At 52.7% G+C, this 15,404-nt stretch overlaps 2 protein-coding genes across 3 annotated transcripts; one reads left to right on the forward strand and one right to left on the reverse strand.

Moving 5' to 3' along the window:
* Positions 1 to 140: 140 nt before the first annotated feature.
* LOC135452762 (C-signal-like) lies at positions 141 to 8,907 on the reverse strand. Its single transcript, XM_064723156.1, has 9 exons — positions 8,849 to 8,907; positions 5,292 to 5,370; positions 4,737 to 4,844; positions 2,129 to 2,750; positions 1,714 to 1,765; positions 1,362 to 1,549; positions 898 to 1,056; positions 685 to 804; positions 141 to 384 (listed from the first exon to the last, which is right to left on the reverse strand). Exons 4-9 carry the CDS (start codon positions 2,273 to 2,275, stop codon positions 271 to 273), a joined length of 780 nt encoding a protein of 259 aa, XP_064579226.1. The 5' UTR covers positions 2,276 to 2,750; positions 4,737 to 4,844; positions 5,292 to 5,370; positions 8,849 to 8,907; the 3' UTR covers positions 141 to 270.
* A 158-nt stretch (positions 8,908 to 9,065) lies between these two features.
* Positions 9,066 to 14,356, forward strand: LOC135452761 (C-signal-like). Of its 2 annotated transcripts, none has more exons than XM_064723153.1 (6): positions 9,066 to 9,233; positions 11,488 to 11,539; positions 12,265 to 12,455; positions 12,763 to 12,921; positions 13,121 to 13,303; positions 13,987 to 14,356. In XM_064723153.1, the coding sequence occupies exons 1-6, from the start codon at positions 9,093 to 9,095 to the stop codon at positions 14,098 to 14,100; spliced, it is 840 nt and encodes a 279-aa protein (XP_064579223.1). In that variant the 5' UTR covers positions 9,066 to 9,092; the 3' UTR covers positions 14,101 to 14,356. The 2 variants fall into 2 exon arrangements, with proteins under 2 accessions (XP_064579223.1, XP_064579224.1); XM_064723154.1 differs by having other exon boundaries at positions 13,193 to 13,303.
* The last annotated feature ends 1,048 nt before the right edge of the window (positions 14,357 to 15,404 follow it).

Below are 15,404 nucleotides of genomic sequence, written 5' to 3' on the forward strand. Positions count from 1 at the left end.
GCCTCCTGGAGGGGAGGTCTCCAGAGGGCACTCACGGTGCCATGGGAGCTGCTGGCTGGAACTCATGGGGTGCCAGTGACAGCCCTGGGTTGGGGCAGCTCTGGGCACCACCAATCCCCAGGGCAGGAGTGGGATATCTGGAAAGGGCCACCCCATGAGCTGGCACTGCACAACAGAGCTGGGGGTCTCAGCAGGAGTTTATTGAGGATGTGGGCAAGGTGGGAGCAATGCCAGAGGGACCTCTGGCTGCCAGGATCCTGCAGTGGTGTCTCACCAGGGGATGACATTCCCTTCCCAGTCCAGGAAGGTGGCGGTGTCCTTCTCAGAGAGGGAGGAGAGGACCTTCAGCATCCCTTGCACGCTGTCATCCACTGTCACTGGGGGCTGTGGGGCACAGGGGGAGATGCAGCCCCTGCCCAAGGCCTGGCTGAGGGCCCTGGAGCAGCTGGAGCCAGGGGAAAGAGCTGCTCCAGGGCAAAGGGAAAGCTGAAAACCCCAGGGGGAGGGACTGAGATGAGAACTGAGGGAATGGGGACACCCAGCACCCAGCACCAGGATGGGGGAGCTGCCCCAGCAGGGATTGGGCAGGCAGGGAAGCCACGGGAAGGGGCTCAGGACAGCAACTCCCAACCATGCAAAATCAGCCCAGGAGCTGTAATGGACCCTCCCCAGAGGAATTCCTACCGCGTGTCCGGCAGCGCTGCCCAAGTCGGTTTGCACCCAGCCGGGGTGGAGAGCGACGCAGAGGATGCCGTGCTCCTTGTACGCCAGGGACTGGCACTTGCTCAGCATGTTCAGAGCAGCCTGAGGGGAGACAATGAGGGATGGTGGTGGCAGGGGAAGGGGGGCTGCAAGGGGACCCGCAGCTGGGCAGGGAAAGCAAAGCTGTGACAGTACCTTGCTGCAGCGGTATGAGGTGACTTGCATCAACTCCCAACCAAAGGCAGAAGCGATGGAGCCACCAATGCTGGATATGTTGACAATGGCAGCCTTGTTGCAGCTCAGCCCTGAGCCTGGGCTGCCCTGGGCAGCTTTCTTCAGCAAGGGCAGAAATGCCTGTGAGGAGACAGAGGGGACAGGAGCACACATGGACACAGCACAGGACAGGGGAGAAGCTCCTTCCACAGTGGGCAACATGGACACAAGCACTGGGGGGCATCCTCCCTCCTCTTCCCTGCCAGGCTCCAGTTCCTGAGCTCCAGCACACGGCTCCACAAGCTTCTCATTAACTGAGAGCCCATCAGAGCACCAGAGCTGTGACAGGAGCCCCTCCCACTGGCCCTTCACTCCCTCTGAAATGTCCAGCTTGCACACATGGGAAGGGATCCTTCTGGAGCCGTGCTGTAGTGCTGGAGACTCACCTGACCCATCAGCAGGGGTCCAGCTGTGTTGGTGGTGTAAGTCTCAGTCATGTCCTCCAGTGTTTCAGCCTCAAGCATCTTAGGCCTGACCATTCCAGCATTGTTGATGAGGAGGTTGAGCCCAGAGCCCCCCAGGCGCTCCTCAACCTTGGCTGCAGCTGCCTTGATGCTGGCTGGGTCGCCAATTTCTGCAGAGCCAATACACTGGAGCTCAGCAATCCTGTGCTGGTTTGGGGTCCCCTGTGTTCTCCAAAGGAAGTGCCCCCCCAAGACTGCCTCCTGTGTGAAGCTCCCAGGGCTGTAATGTGTGCCCAAGCATTCACCAGAGGAACTGGGGCAAGAGGGAACCTACCAAGAGCGATGATGACCAGGTTGGGATGTTTGGATGCCAAATTCTGTAGGTCCTGCAAGAGGGGTCATGACATGGGTACCAAGAGGCTGGAACAGCATTGCCAAAGCTCACCCTGCTAAGCCAGCCAAAACCCGTGTCCCTCCAGCTCCATCCTTGCACCACCAAGTGCCCAGCACCCTGCTCCAGCTGCCCTGATCCTGATACAGGTGGAACACTCCACAGCTCCTGCACACACCACGTATCCCTGTCCCCTGCATACACAGGTGCTCCCATGTTGTCTCAGCCCAGCTGCCCTGCGCCACACATGCCCTGCTGAAGCTCCAGCCCCTTGCAAGCACCATCCCTGTTCCAATCTCTTCCTGGCACCGAGTGCTCCCATCCCCCAGCACAGCCCCTGCCTCCTGCCCAGCCTCACCTGTGCTCGCTGTCCCTTGGGGTCCCGACAGGTCGCAAAGATCCACTGAGGTGGTTTTGGCATCCTCAGGAAATGCTGGACAAACCCCAGACCGAGTCCCCGGTTGGCCCCAGTCACCAGAACAGAGCTGACACAAAGCTCTGCCATGCTGCTTCTCTCTTCCCTCCAACTTACACTGTTTACTCAGCTCTCTAGTATTTCCTTTTAGCATGTCTCACCCCACCCACTCACAACTCGCTCTAATGGTGGCTTAACTCTGGGAGGAGCAACTGCTCCATCTCTTTGAGCTCCAGGACATATGTCCTGGCTGGTGACCAATCCTTGTCACCTAACAGCAAAATCACTTGGTTTTTCCAGGAAAATGAGGCATTCCTTTCAGGGTAACCTGATGCCATAAGCCAGGTGGGGCTGTTGTGGGTGAAGAGGGAGAGAGCAGCATGTGGGTTGATGTGGGAAGCTCCATGGTTCAGGTGGGCTTGACACTTTCACGAGCATCCTGTGGGCTTGATGGTCTTTGCACATTGTACCAAGCTGCGCCTCAGGTGACCCTGAGCAAATGTTCTCTGCCTTGCTCCTGCTTCTTCCAAGACAATAACCTCTCCCTCATTGTGGAGCCAAAGACCTGTGGAGTGGGAGAGCAAACCCAGCGTGGTGTCCTGGCAGAAAGGTGGGGACATGGCACAGCACCATGCTGCAGGTCATGCGCCCCATCCCTTGGGGTGCTGTCCTAAGCTGAGCTGTCCCTTTGATCAGAGCCACAGAGGACTCGGGCACCTGGGACATTTATCTGCAATGGAAATGCCCTGCTCAAAGCCTATTCTCCACCTCAGCTATTGCCATGAGGCACTGACTGCTCTGTGCTACCACCAGTGGAGCCCAGTACTGGTCAGTACCTCAAGTGATGCATTACAAGATCGCCAGGCTGGATCAAGTGTGTGTGTACACCATGTGTTCCTGTCCCACTGTAAGTGAAGGCCCACTCCCAGAAACCTCTTGCCACCCCTTGTCCTCCTACACTGAGTCCCAGAGCCCTTGCACAGGCTGCTCACATGACATCTTGTGCCCCAGAATATCTTGGCAGCAGGATTAACAGAACAGCTTCCTTCCAGTGCCAATGCCAAGGGTGTCTCCATGCTCTGGCAGCAGCTGATTTCCTCCTGCCCGCTCCCGCCTGTTTTCTGAGCTTCTTCTTAAGATCCATACAATTAATTTTTTCCCATTTTGTTTCCGTGGTTAATTAGATCTCTGTCTACTTTTTGAATTTTCCATATTGGGTTGAGACACTTCTTTTCCCTTGTGAATTCCTACCATTTACCAGCACTACAAAGCTTTGGGCCTTTCAGTATCTCAGACTGATCCCTCACTGAGGATCTCCCACATGGCTGGACTGGCATTCAGGCTCCATAGATCATTTCAGTATTTCCTTTTCAATGACTACAGACCTCAACTACACTTGCCAACAGATGCACCAGAGCTCAAATCCTCCAAACAGACTTCCATGATTTTCTTCCTCTAGGTGGTGGATAAGGCCATCACCCACAGCCTGTTTGAAACCTCCACAGTGACTCAGAAGCAGATAGCGTCAGAAAACAAACAATTAACATTTTAAGTCTCGAATTTTTGCTGTGTCACCTCACTTGAGTAGCCTTTCACTGTTTTGGAGCTGTAACTTTGTCATGTTGACTTTGCTCTGGGGCCACACGCCGCATTATTGATTATTACAGTTTAAACAAGCACTGTTTCACCAGGAGTCTAAGTCCAGCCTGGCAGGAAGAGGCAGAGGGGAAAGAAATCAATCTCACTGCCTTGCAGCCCAGTCTCATCACAAGGGCTGCTGCTGTCCCCAAGCCTCTGGAAAGGATCTTGGTCCAGCTCCTAAGAGCGGATTCAGGTGTTTCCTTTGCTCTGAAATGTTCTTGCATGGTCTAAATCTTAAGCTGAGCAGTAAAGTCCTCAGAATTATGGGATCATTTAGGTTGGAAAAGGCCTCTAAGATCACTGATTTCAACAATTAGACTAACAATGCCAATTCCACCACTAAACCACGTCCCCAAATGCCACAACCATGCATTTTTTAAACACTTCTGGGATGGTGACACTACCACTTTCCTGGGCAGCCTGTGTACCAGTGCTTGAAAGTCCTTTCTGTGAAAAATTTTTTCCTAGTATCCCATTGAAACGTCCCTTGGCACAATTTGAGGCTGTTTCCTCTCATCCTGTAACTTGTTACTTAGGAGCAGAGCCTGACCTCACCTGGCTCCACCCTCATTGTCAGGGAGTTGTAGAGTGATAACAGTCCTGGTCCTGAGTCTCCTTTTCTCCAGGCTGAGCCCTCCCAGCTCCCCATCAGCTCATCATATTCGTGCTACAGACCTTCCCCAGCTCCGCTGCTCTTCCCTGGACACACTCCAGCACCTCAATGTCTTTCTTGCTGTGAGTGGCCCAAAACTGAACACAGGATTCAAGGTGCAGCCTCACAAACACCAAGCTCAGGGGCACTATAGCTCTTCTCCCACGAGACCCAGGTTGCTGCAAATTTACCCATGGATTGTTTTCATATCCCCGCACTGGGAATACTTGGAGCCAGTTTTTCAAGAGGCAGTCACACCTGTTCCACTCTCAGTTGCTGGAGGTTCAAGCGTGCTCTCAGTCACTGAGGTGATTGCACAATGACAGTGCTGCTGACAGAAACACGGAGGAACATGCTTTTCTCTGCCTGCCAGGGGAACAGGGGTGTGGCACAATTACTTTTAGTACATTTAATCTACTATAAATAAGAAATAAAGTCGCTGCTATTTATCAGGCTGATTTTGTCCATTTTTTTTTCTCCATTGCTCCACAATGCATTCAGGTCTGTCATCACCTATTAGTCATTTGCTAAAGAATCAATAGATAGTGATAAGTGAGCCACCCACGCAGAGGTGGGGTGAGACCAACCCTGCACTGTAACTGAAGCTGGGCAGTACCCACCCTTCCTGATTAATTTTCTTCTGGGCTGAAGAGGATTAGTGACCTGGGGGTAGTTGGAAACCCATGGCAGGAGGGTTGGAACTATGTAATGTGTAAGGTCTCTTCCAACAAAAACCATTCTGTGGTTCCATGATATGATTCTATGAGTAGTGACACCCCCTTGTGAAAGGATGCAGGGTCTGGGGGAGCTTACCTGCAGCTCCCAAGTGAAGTTCCCATGGCACCTTTGTCATAGCTTTGCTGTTTTCCAAGCAGACTCATCCAGGTTACACCTGCATTGTATCGGAGATGGAGAGGGATTTTGGACAAGGGCATGGAGTGATAGAACAAAGGGAATGGCCTCCCACTGACAAGAGGGCAGGGTTAGATTGGGTATTTGGAAGAAATTCTTCCCTGTGAGGGTGGGAAGGTCCTGGCAGAGATTGCACAGAGAAACTGTGGCTGTCCCATCCCTGGAATGTTCAAGGCCAGGCTGGGGGGGGCTCTGAACAACCTGGTCTAGTGGAAGGTGTCCCTGCCCATGGCAAAGGTTGGAACAAGATGGTCTTTAAGGTTCCATGCAACCCAAACTATTCTGTGATTCTGTGCTGAGGATTTAAAACACACTGTCCATGCAACCTCCCTTGGGCCACAGTGTTTTGACCTTGTGCCAGCCTGGGGCCTCACACCAGGTTCAGAAACACTTTTTGGGGATATTCCCCTTGTGACAGCAGCCAAGATGCCTCAGCTACCTGGGTGCAGCAGGGCTGGCAGCACAGGGACAGAATTGCTTTTCCAGGACCCATGGGGACAGCACAGCTTCTCACTGACCATTTCTCCCATCCTCTAAGGATGGGTGGCTGGGTTATCCTTCATGCTTCAGCACAGTGCCATGAAGAGGGACCTCAGAACCACCAAACAAGGCGAATTTTCTTTCCCACTATCAGATTTGCTAACAGGGATGGCTGAGGATGGGCTGTTACACATGGCAGATATGCTCCCTCTCAGGAACACTGAGGCACAGGCTAAATGATCAGCTTGTGACTGCCTTGGTTTGACACCCAAGTACTGAAGTGAGAAAAGGAGCTACAGTAAAGTTTAGGAATAGATACATGGTAATGCAGATATTAATTTAGGAATCCAGTTGAAAAGAATCATTAAGTCTTATTAAGGAAAGATATTTAAGCAGGGAAGAGTGAGTATAATCTTTAAATTAAAAAGCATTTAAAGGACTATGGAAAATTTACTCCCTGTAAAGAAGTTAAAAGCTGAGCACCATGCTACTCCAAAAATGCTATGCCAGCCTAAATGATGTGACCCATTGCCCACACAGCTGAGCAGAAAAAATACAGTCTGTGAACAGCAAAAAATCATATTGTTCTGTAAGTAGCTGCAGACACTGCTAGAGTAAAATGGGCTGCATTGGTATTTTATCAGCAGAAACTTAAACTTACCATAGTTGTTCATTCTGGTTTCAAACCATATTTATAAAAAGGAAGGGGGAGAAAAACCCACTTACCATTTTTTCTTTAATTAAGATATTTTCCCCTCTTCCTCTAGTTGCACTTTTTAAAAATCCAGTGACTTAAAGCAAAACTTAGGATGAATCCATCAGCTCAGTGCAAAGGACATGTGCCCACATGTTCTTTACAGTGCAGAAACTTCAACTAAATTACAACATCAATGAGCTGATAACAGGAATTACTCATTTTGATTTTTAGCTAAGTGAACTCAAATACTTTGTATTCTTAGGGAGGTCTAGTGGAAAATGTCCCTGCCCATGGCAGAGGGGATGGAACTAGGTGATCTTTAAGGTTCCATTCAACCCAAAACATTCTAAGATTCTATGATTTACACCCTCAAACGCTCCAAACTTCACTAATATCAGACTTTACCAAGCAGCACAGAGTTTCGCAATGCCTGTTGTAGTGAAATTAGAGTACTTGGATAAGCCTTGGGGCTTTTATGCTTTATTATTATCTGTTGGTGGTTTTTTTTTGGTTGCATTTTTCATCATTACCGGCTGGAAGTCTCCCAACACTTAACTATCAAGGTTTTCAAAGAACGGATAATCCTCTGTTTCATTCATGGGGAGCAGAAGCAGGTCAAGCAAAGCCCACACCCACCTGGAGAGTACTCACTTAATGCTACTTGGAGCTGCCTTTCTTTCACGGTTCACATCAGCATTCAGAACAGGCTCCTCCTGCCCTCAGCTGTGGCTGCACTTCAACTGTTTCTGCACAGCAGATCCCTGTCTCCGAGGCTTTTTCAAACAAGCACTTTTCAGGAAGAGCTATAAATGTAATTTGCTTGCAGCATGCAGGATCTGTGTAGAACAGGTGGCCAAACCCTGGCTGTGATTGAGTGTTGGTACCCCTTGGTCATTATTTGCTAAACTTTGCCATAGACAGAGCAGCATTTCTGCTGAGAAGTCACTGAATTAACGGCCTGAGCACAGGAGGAGGCAGGAAAAGGAGAATGGGACCCTTAGCCCAAATATCTGCTAAAAGGAAGGGTTTTTTTTTTTTCTTAATATTTAGTAGTATAATCAAAAATTTATTTTTATTAAATTTCAACTTCTGTAAAAGAAAAGTCTAAAAGCATTTTAATGTCCTGAAGTAAACTGGGGAGCAGAGGCTCTCATGTACTTGAACCACCATGGAGCAGGATAGAGTTAGCACAAATCACGTGATGCTATCACCCAACTGATAGAAATATTTAGTTTCTGATGTATTTATCAGTATCAGAGACGTTTTGTGGGGTCTTTGTCAAACAAGGATGAAAATAAGCAACATAAATAACAACCCTTATATACATCAGAGTTGCTCAGTCATTACTTCACTGTTGAAATCCCAGTTGTGTGCTCACCGTAATGGGATTTTAATGGGTATGTGGCTGTCCATATAACAGCTAAAAATAAAACAATAACACCCACCTCCAGGCTGGCAAATGCAGACCCCCTCCAGACACTGTCCTCCAGCTGATGCTGATTATCTCTTTTCTGTTCTCCCTTTTCCCTCCAGCCCTGTTTTCCCATCCCTAGATGCCAGCAAACCTTTTCCTCTTTACAGCTGTTCTACCAGGCACCTGATACTCAGCAACAAAAAGGAGGAAACATCCCTCAAATCACCTGCAAGCCCAAACTGCCCAAATCACAGAATCATTTGGGTGGTAAGGAACCATATAGACCATTTTATTCAACCCCTCTGCGATGAGCAGGACACCTTCAGGCTGCTCCAAGCCCTGTCCAACCTGGCCTTGAACACTTCCAGGGATGGGGCAGCCACAGCTTCTCTGGGCAACCTGTGGAAGGGCCTCACCACTCTCACAGGGAAGAATTTCTTCCAAACACTCAATCTAACACCGCCCTCTGTGGGTTTGAAGCCATTCCCCCTTGTCCAAAGTCCTCCTCCAGCTCTCTTTGAGTGCCCTGAGGAGCTGGAAGGAGCCCTAAAGGCTCCACAGAACCTTCTCATCTGCAGGCTGAATAACCCCGACTCCCTCAGCCGATCTCCGCAGGAGGGGCGCTACAGCCTCAGAGCGCCTTCGTGGATCTATTTGTTTATCAGATTTAGAGGCATATCATGCGCATTTCTGGGCAGGCAATAAAAACAGCTCGTAAAAGGGCTGGTACTTTCTCACGCTAAACGGGTTTAGTTAGGGTTGGCGCTTTTTTTTTTTTACTCTTATCTACTTATCAGGGGAAGATTAGTGTGCTAAAGGTGCCGCAGACGCCACCCAGACCTGCTGCAAGCTTTCTCCCTCACTCACCACCCTCGGCAAGAGAACCCTCAGCCGTCCCGGTTCGCTCCGAGACCCCGCGCTCCTCCCCTCGGGACGCCAGGGCTGGGACGCGCTTGTTGTGTTTGCAGTGAACATTAGGTGGGCAGGCACACGGACACACAGACAGACGGACACAATCCCGCCCCCTCAGGCTGTCCCCCGGGGTCGGTGCAGCCCGGTGCGGCCCGCGGGCTCGGGAGGCGGTGCCAGGCGGGCCGGGCCGCGGGCGGCGATGGCGGCGGCGCGCACGGTGCTGCTGACCGGCTCCAACCGTGGCATCGGCCTGGAGCTGGTGAAGCAGCTGCTGGGCTCGCCACGACCCCCCGCCTGGATCTTCGCCACCTGCCGGGACCCCGACGGGCCGCGGGCACAGGTCAGTGCGGGCCGGGGGGTGGTGGTGACTCTCGGCCCGTGTCGCCGGCCTGAAGGGCTCACTGCTGCCGCGGGGCTCTGCTGTCTCCGCACCGTGCCCTGCCCCGTGTGAAAGTCACCTGAAGTGCAGCCGGCGCTGAATCGGCTGTGTCACCCTTGAGGCCGCGCCGCTGGGCTGCCCCGTGCTGGGTGTGCTGGGTGTGCCCGAACCCGCCCTGCCGTGCCAAGGCTTGGCTCTTTCCCCCGGGCACGGGCCGGGCTGGGCTGTCCTGAGGGCCCGAGGCGCTGCGAGCGGCAGCCGTGCGGCTCGGGCCGGTCCTGCTGTGTCACGCTGCTCTCTGCAAAATCCCGAGGTGCAGAACATGGGGTTTCCAAAAGCAGTGGCCTGTGGAATCCCGCTGTCCCTGCTTTCAACTTTGCTGAAATGGGAGAGACTCACACATGTTGCTTGTGGAGGGAATCACAAAGCTTCCCTGTTCTGCCAGCTCTCTTTACATCCAGCTTGTCTTCCTGTGCTTGCTGTGTCCCACTGAAATACTAATAAGGAGAAACTTGCTTTCTGATAGATCCTGGCTCCAGCTGATTTGTTTGTTGCATCTGCTTGCAAGTGTGGATTATTCCATGTCAGAAGCAGTCCTGGGGCAGTGAGAACCCACCCTACTGCCAGCCTGGGGGAGCCCAGCTCCTGCTGTGGCTGGTGCCCAAGCTGTCTGGGTCAAAGACAGGCCAGGTCTTTTATTTTTGCCTCATTCTTCCTCCCCACAACTTGCAGGATTCTTGCAGGGCAGCGATGAGATCAGGGACTTTTTTCAGGGCTGGTGTGGAGCCAGTTTTCCTACAAGGTTGTCCTCATGCAACTCTCCTAGCCAGGGGATACTTCCCTAAGCCTTGTCCAGCTGTGGTAGGGTGAGAGCAGTGTCATCAGGGTGCTGCTGGAGTCCGTGACCACAGGACAAAGGCTCCGGAGGCCACATCACTTCTGCCCTTTTGTGCCTGGAACCGGTGTTGGGGTGGGGGAAGCTCCTGCTGGGATGGTATGAGGCTGTTGAGGCAGGCAGTTGGGAAAAACAGAAGAGGAGAAATAGGTGTTGGCCACCACAAACAAATTAATGGATTTAACATGATTTCCCAGGGCTAATGTGGGAAGATGGGGTCTGTTGAGGGAGCCCAGAGATAACTGATAGTGAACCACGGCCAGTCCCAGCAGCTCTCCTGCTCTATGTTCCTCTCAAAAGAAACCACCAATTTGTATTTCTCTCGTGGGCATGTTTGGAGGAGATTTTTAGTTGTAAAAGCAGTCCTTTTGGGCACATTAAACAAGGTGGTTTAGTTTCTGCTCTCTGAAACCTGCCCTAGTTTGAGACTCAGAGCAAAGAGCTGCTAGGAACTGTAAAGCAGAAAGTTTCCTTGCTGAAAAGAACCTCTGAATCCTCCACTGTGTGAGTTGGCACAGGCAGGCAGAACAATTGATGGCTAAAACACAAAGAGGAAATTTATTTCTGTTATCTTGATAACCTGGGGATCCCTGACGCAACACCAGGCAAAGGTACAGGGAGGTACAGAGATAGAGGAGACACAAGTACTATTAAGATCCATGCTAGGGGATCACTGGCTGCTGTTTACATGGTTTATCAAGTGTTATTCCCAGCTGTAAAGTCACTTGAATGATTTACAGTCCTCCTCCCGAGACTCCAGCTTTTCACCCACTTCGCCCAATATCCCCACGAAGTGAAAACAACCTATAAAAATGTGCAAAGTTGTTAAATTCACTAATCATTAATAAAGTCCAGAGTGTGTGGATTTTGGACTGGCCTATCCAGATGTGATTTCCTCACAGGTCACATTGATATTGGCACTCACAGGTATTCCTTTTCACCTAATTTCCAGCAGCCTCTGGGAGACACTTCTGGTTGTGTCCCCAGCCAGTTCACAACATTTCCCTGGTAAACTGGTCCTTCACACTTTGCTCCCATCATGTGGCTCTGTAGCTCTGGCTGGGCTGTGGATGACCCTTTGAGAAAGTGACCACAGCATCTTGCAGTGGTGGCCATGTCATGCCCTGAGCACATGGCACGTTGCTGTGTGGAGCCTGGGAGCAGCCTGAGAGCCAAGGCCAGTCCCCATTCCAGCTGTTCACAAGCACTGAGTAACACCTGGAAGATGTTTCCCTCAGGGTGGGCCATTGCTGGCACCCCAGCATGATGCTTGGCATCACCTTTGCCTCATGCTGATTCTTTCCATGTCTCTTTTTGTAGGAGCTGAGAGATCTGGCATCCAAACACCCAAACCTGGTTCTTGTAAAGCTGGGTACGTGTGCTCTGCTTCTGAGCCGGTAAATTTGTGGCTGCCAGCCATGCATGCCCCATTTCTCCTTCCTTCCCTCCCTCCCTTCAGGCTGTACATAGGGATCAACTTCGTCAGGGCTTCTTCAAGTCCTGCTGCCAAAACCCCAGCTTCTCCAGACCTGTCTCAGCCTCAATTCCCCATTCCCTGGAGCCTCCTTGCTCCATGGCCACAGGAGCAGGATGTTCTTGACACCCATCCTGGGCAGCCCCCTGGCTCCCCCAGCTGAGTGCCTTGACCCCAAGTCTTAGGCAAGACCGGGAGGGCTCTGGGAGGAAGGCAGTCCTGTGGAAATGCTGTAAGATTAGCCCAGAGCTTGAGCAGGAGCAAAGGACTTTGCAGAGCCGTCCCACAGCAGGTCCCAGCGCATTTCCCCTGGGGACTTTTCCCTCCGGAGGCTGCCCTGGGGTCTCCAGAAATTGCTCAGACGTAGACTTTGGAGCGGTGGCTGCTGAGAGCCGACGCAGCACGGGAGTCACAGCAGCGGTTTGTCCCCACGGTGGGCTTTGCTGGCGGGAGCCCTCAGCTGGCGGCGGTGTTGGGAGGATCGGGATGAGTCGGAGCTGGTTTCGCAGCACCATCTGCTGCCCGTGGATGGAAGGGCCGCGCGGCTCAGAACGCGCGCGTTTCCTCGCCGTCCTCCCTTCCCTCTTCTCCTCTCCCTCTCAGCCTGTTCTCTCGCTCTGCAGATGTGGAAAACCCCTCGGCTGTCACCGATGCGGCGAAGGTGGTGGAAGGGAAGCTGAACGGGATGGGGCTGAACCTGCTGATAAACAACGCCGGCATCTACACCCCCACGGCCTCGCTGGACACGGTCGATGCTGAGGACATGGTCAGGACCTACAAGACCAATGCAGTGGGGCCAATGCTGATGGCCCAGGTACGGGTGAAGCTCTGGGGATGAAATCTGGCCCAACTTGAGGGTGTCACAGGCTGTCCATGGTCACGAGGGAAATCTTAGAGGGCTTTGCCAAATTTCTGAAGGCTGTGCAAGGGAGTGCTAGGGCTGCTCTTCAAGCCTAAGCCTTCTGCATCCTCTCTGAATGGTGCAAGTCTAGTTGGGAGCAGGCAGGGCCACCTGGGCTCTCCTGACATGCTGCTGTTCTTCCTCACCCTCCCTGGGTTGCAGTTGCTGTAAGTGGGACTGGCTTGAGGCACAGGTGTCCCACTAGGTTGTTTCTCCCCAGGCCTTCCTGCCTCTGCTGAAGAAGGCTGCCCAGGACAGCAAAGAAAAGGGCCTGAGTTGCAGCAAGGCAGCCATCATCAACATCTCCACCATCTTAGGGTCCATCAAGAAAACACCTGATTCCTTCTTCCACCCTGTCATCTCCTACCGCTGCAGCAAGGTATGGAGAGTTGTGACCTGCCCTGGCTCCTGAGCTCCACGGAGTCAGAGCTGCCCTTGCCAGGCTGGATCTCAGGGAAACACCTGGGATGGAGAGACAGAGGGAGTCCCCAAGTTCCCAGGGCATCTCCATGCCCACCCAGGGGAAACACACACTGTCTCTTGAAGACCTGGCATTGCTTTTTCTCTCTCACCAAGAGGCAGCGATGGGAAGGGAACCTGGTTCATGGAGCTTTTTGCTACCCCGGGATGATGCTTGCTTCCTCACCCAGGCTGCCCTCAACATGCTGACCATGTGCCAGGCTCTGACCTACAAGGAAGCTGGGATCCTGTGCGTGGCACTGCACCCTGGCTGGGTGAAAACAGACATGGGCACCCAGGAGGTGAGTTCTGGCCAAGCAGGTCATCAGGGAACCCATGGGTGGCACCCAGGACTACAAACCTGCACAGGAGGTGGCCCAGGTGGCCAAGATGGCTCTCTGGGGGGAGGATCCATGTGAAAATGAGCTGCCTCTTGGGCTCCAAGTTGCCCATGTCTGTGTTGGGCCCCTGCAAAGCATGTGGATACTGGGATGTCTGGGAAATCGGACATATCAGGCTGCTTGTTCAGGGGGAAAAAGGGGGCTTTGGGCAGCCTGAAAGATATGCAGAGAACCTGAATCCAGCAGAACAGGGAGAGGAGGAGCAACATCATCCCATCCTGTGCCCCATTCCTTGAAGAACTGCAGGTGCATGAGGTTTCCACTCATTCTGCAGGATCCATGTTTTGCAGTAGGGGTGTCCCTGCAGCACTGGGGTTTTGAGAAGGCTGCACAAAGCATCTCATTTGCAGCAGGGATCTCTTCCTGTTTGGTTAAACCTGTGGCTGGCTTCCCAGCCCAAACCACCTCCATCCAAGCCAGCAGTGCAGATACCCAACCATCCTCCCACACAGTGGACTTGTCCCAGCTCCCGTGGCTCTCTGCTCACTCTGGGTGGAAGGATCCTTGCTGTCCCTGCCCATGAGCCAAGTGGGTGCTGCTGGATGGCCTGGAATGAGGGTGGTGTCTCATTTTTCCCTTTGCAGGCTGACCTGACAGTGGACACAAGTGTGCGGGGGTTGTTGTCTGTGCTGCCAATCCTTTCTGAGAAACACAGTGGGACTCTGCTCAACTGGGAAGGGAAAGCCATCCCCTGGTGACTGCTCTGTGTCCCTGTGAGGGACTCCACGGTGCCATGGGACTTCCTGCTTGCACAGGTCCACCAGGGTGCTCAGCCCTCTGTGGTCTGCAAGGGACCTACCTGGGACTCCAGTGGGTGGGCAGAGTGTGATCCTTGCCTTCAACTTGCTAATTAATAAAGTCAATTAATACCTGTGCCTTGTCCCAGCTGCAGAGTCCCCACTCAGACTGTCTTGCCCCTGCAATAAATAGCCTGGCATTAATGGCTGAACTCGATCTTGGAGATGTTTTTCCAACCGAAATGATCCTGTGATCCAAGCAGTCTGCCTGCCTTGTCTTCAGCTGCTCTGAGCTGAAGGGGACATATAACTCACCCAAAGCTCTGCTGTCCTGCCTGGCTGCAGGGTGTGCCTGGTCTCTGCCATGCTTCCACCAAAGCATGGTGTATTTGCCATAGATTTCTTGAGATGACCTTGTGCTGGATATGCTGTCTTTGGGAGTAGCCTCGTGGTTGGAATGGGAAGACCTGGCACTAAAGTCCAGTTCTGCAATCCCAGGCAGACAGCTCTTGCCACAGTGGTGCCCCAGCTGGGCATGGTACCCCTGGGAGGGGGAAATCTGGTCCCATGGGGATCACAGCATGGGAACGGCACTTCTGTGGGATGGAGAAACTGAGAACCTTAATAAGGTGGGCTGGGCAGCCCTTGACTGCAGGAATTTGACCAGGAAGTGGTAACAACCCCAGATAAATGGATTTTGGGGTGGTATTGGGGCTTTGCCCCTTCTGGAAAGAACTTCTCTTAAAGGAGCATGGCCAAAAGGAGCCAGGACTCCTGCAAAACCAAGCCTGGTCTCTGGTGGGCAGGGCAACCTGGCCTGCAGGACAGGCAACCCCCCGCTGTGCCCACCAGAGGCCACCACCTTTTCTTTCTCATCTGGAGGACCAGCTGAAGCATCTGTGTCCCTCTGGGTCTGGGCTATGGTTTTACCTCTTTCTGGAGTGGCAGCTTGCCTGCCACCAAGAGCTTTCCTGGGAATCTTGAGGCCATGCCCCACCTGGCTGTGCCAGAGGAGCTGTTTTCCCCATCCCCAGGCTGAAGTGCTCTTTTCAAAGCCTGTGCTGTGCCTTCCAAGGCCCTCAGGAGCCAGCACTGCCAGCAGAGCACCCACATGAGGCACCCACTGCTGCACAGGTGCCCCCTGCCAGGGAGACACTGACCTCGGGAACCTCATCCTCAGGGGAGCTCTGAACCATCTGGGCTCTTCCACACAATTCAGCCACCTGATTTCCCATGTCAATGCTTGTTCTTTTCTTTCCCAGCTC

The sequence above is a fragment of the Zonotrichia leucophrys genome, chromosome 11 (genome assembly GCF_028769735.1).
Source record: "Zonotrichia leucophrys gambelii isolate GWCS_2022_RI chromosome 11, RI_Zleu_2.0, whole genome shotgun sequence".
In the NCBI taxonomy this organism is placed as follows: Eukaryota; Metazoa; Chordata; class Aves; order Passeriformes; family Passerellidae; genus Zonotrichia; species Zonotrichia leucophrys.

Excerpts from the sequence above, each read along its gene's own strand:
- LOC135452762 (XM_064723156.1), bottom strand. The coding sequence starts at position 2,275 with ATGGCAGAGCTTTGTGTCAGCTCTGTTCTGGTGACTGGGGCCAACCGG. Across the intron at positions 1,766-2,128 it reads CCAAGGGACAGCGAGCACAG|GACCTACAGAATTTGGCATC; the intron begins GTGAGGCTGGGC and ends CCCCTCTTGCAG. Across the intron at positions 1,057-1,361 it reads GACCCCTGCTGATGGGTCAG|GCATTTCTGCCCTTGCTGAA; the intron begins GTGAGTCTCCAG and ends GTCTCCTCACAG.
- LOC135452761 (XM_064723153.1), top strand. The coding sequence starts at position 9,093 with ATGGCGGCGGCGCGCACGGTGCTGCTGACCGGCTCCAACCGTGGCATC. Across the intron at positions 11,540-12,264 it reads CCTGGTTCTTGTAAAGCTGG|ATGTGGAAAACCCCTCGGCT; the intron begins GTACGTGTGCTC and ends CTCGCTCTGCAG. Across the intron at positions 12,922-13,120 it reads TCTCCTACCGCTGCAGCAAG|GCAGCGATGGGAAGGGAACC; the intron begins GTATGGAGAGTT and ends TCTCACCAAGAG.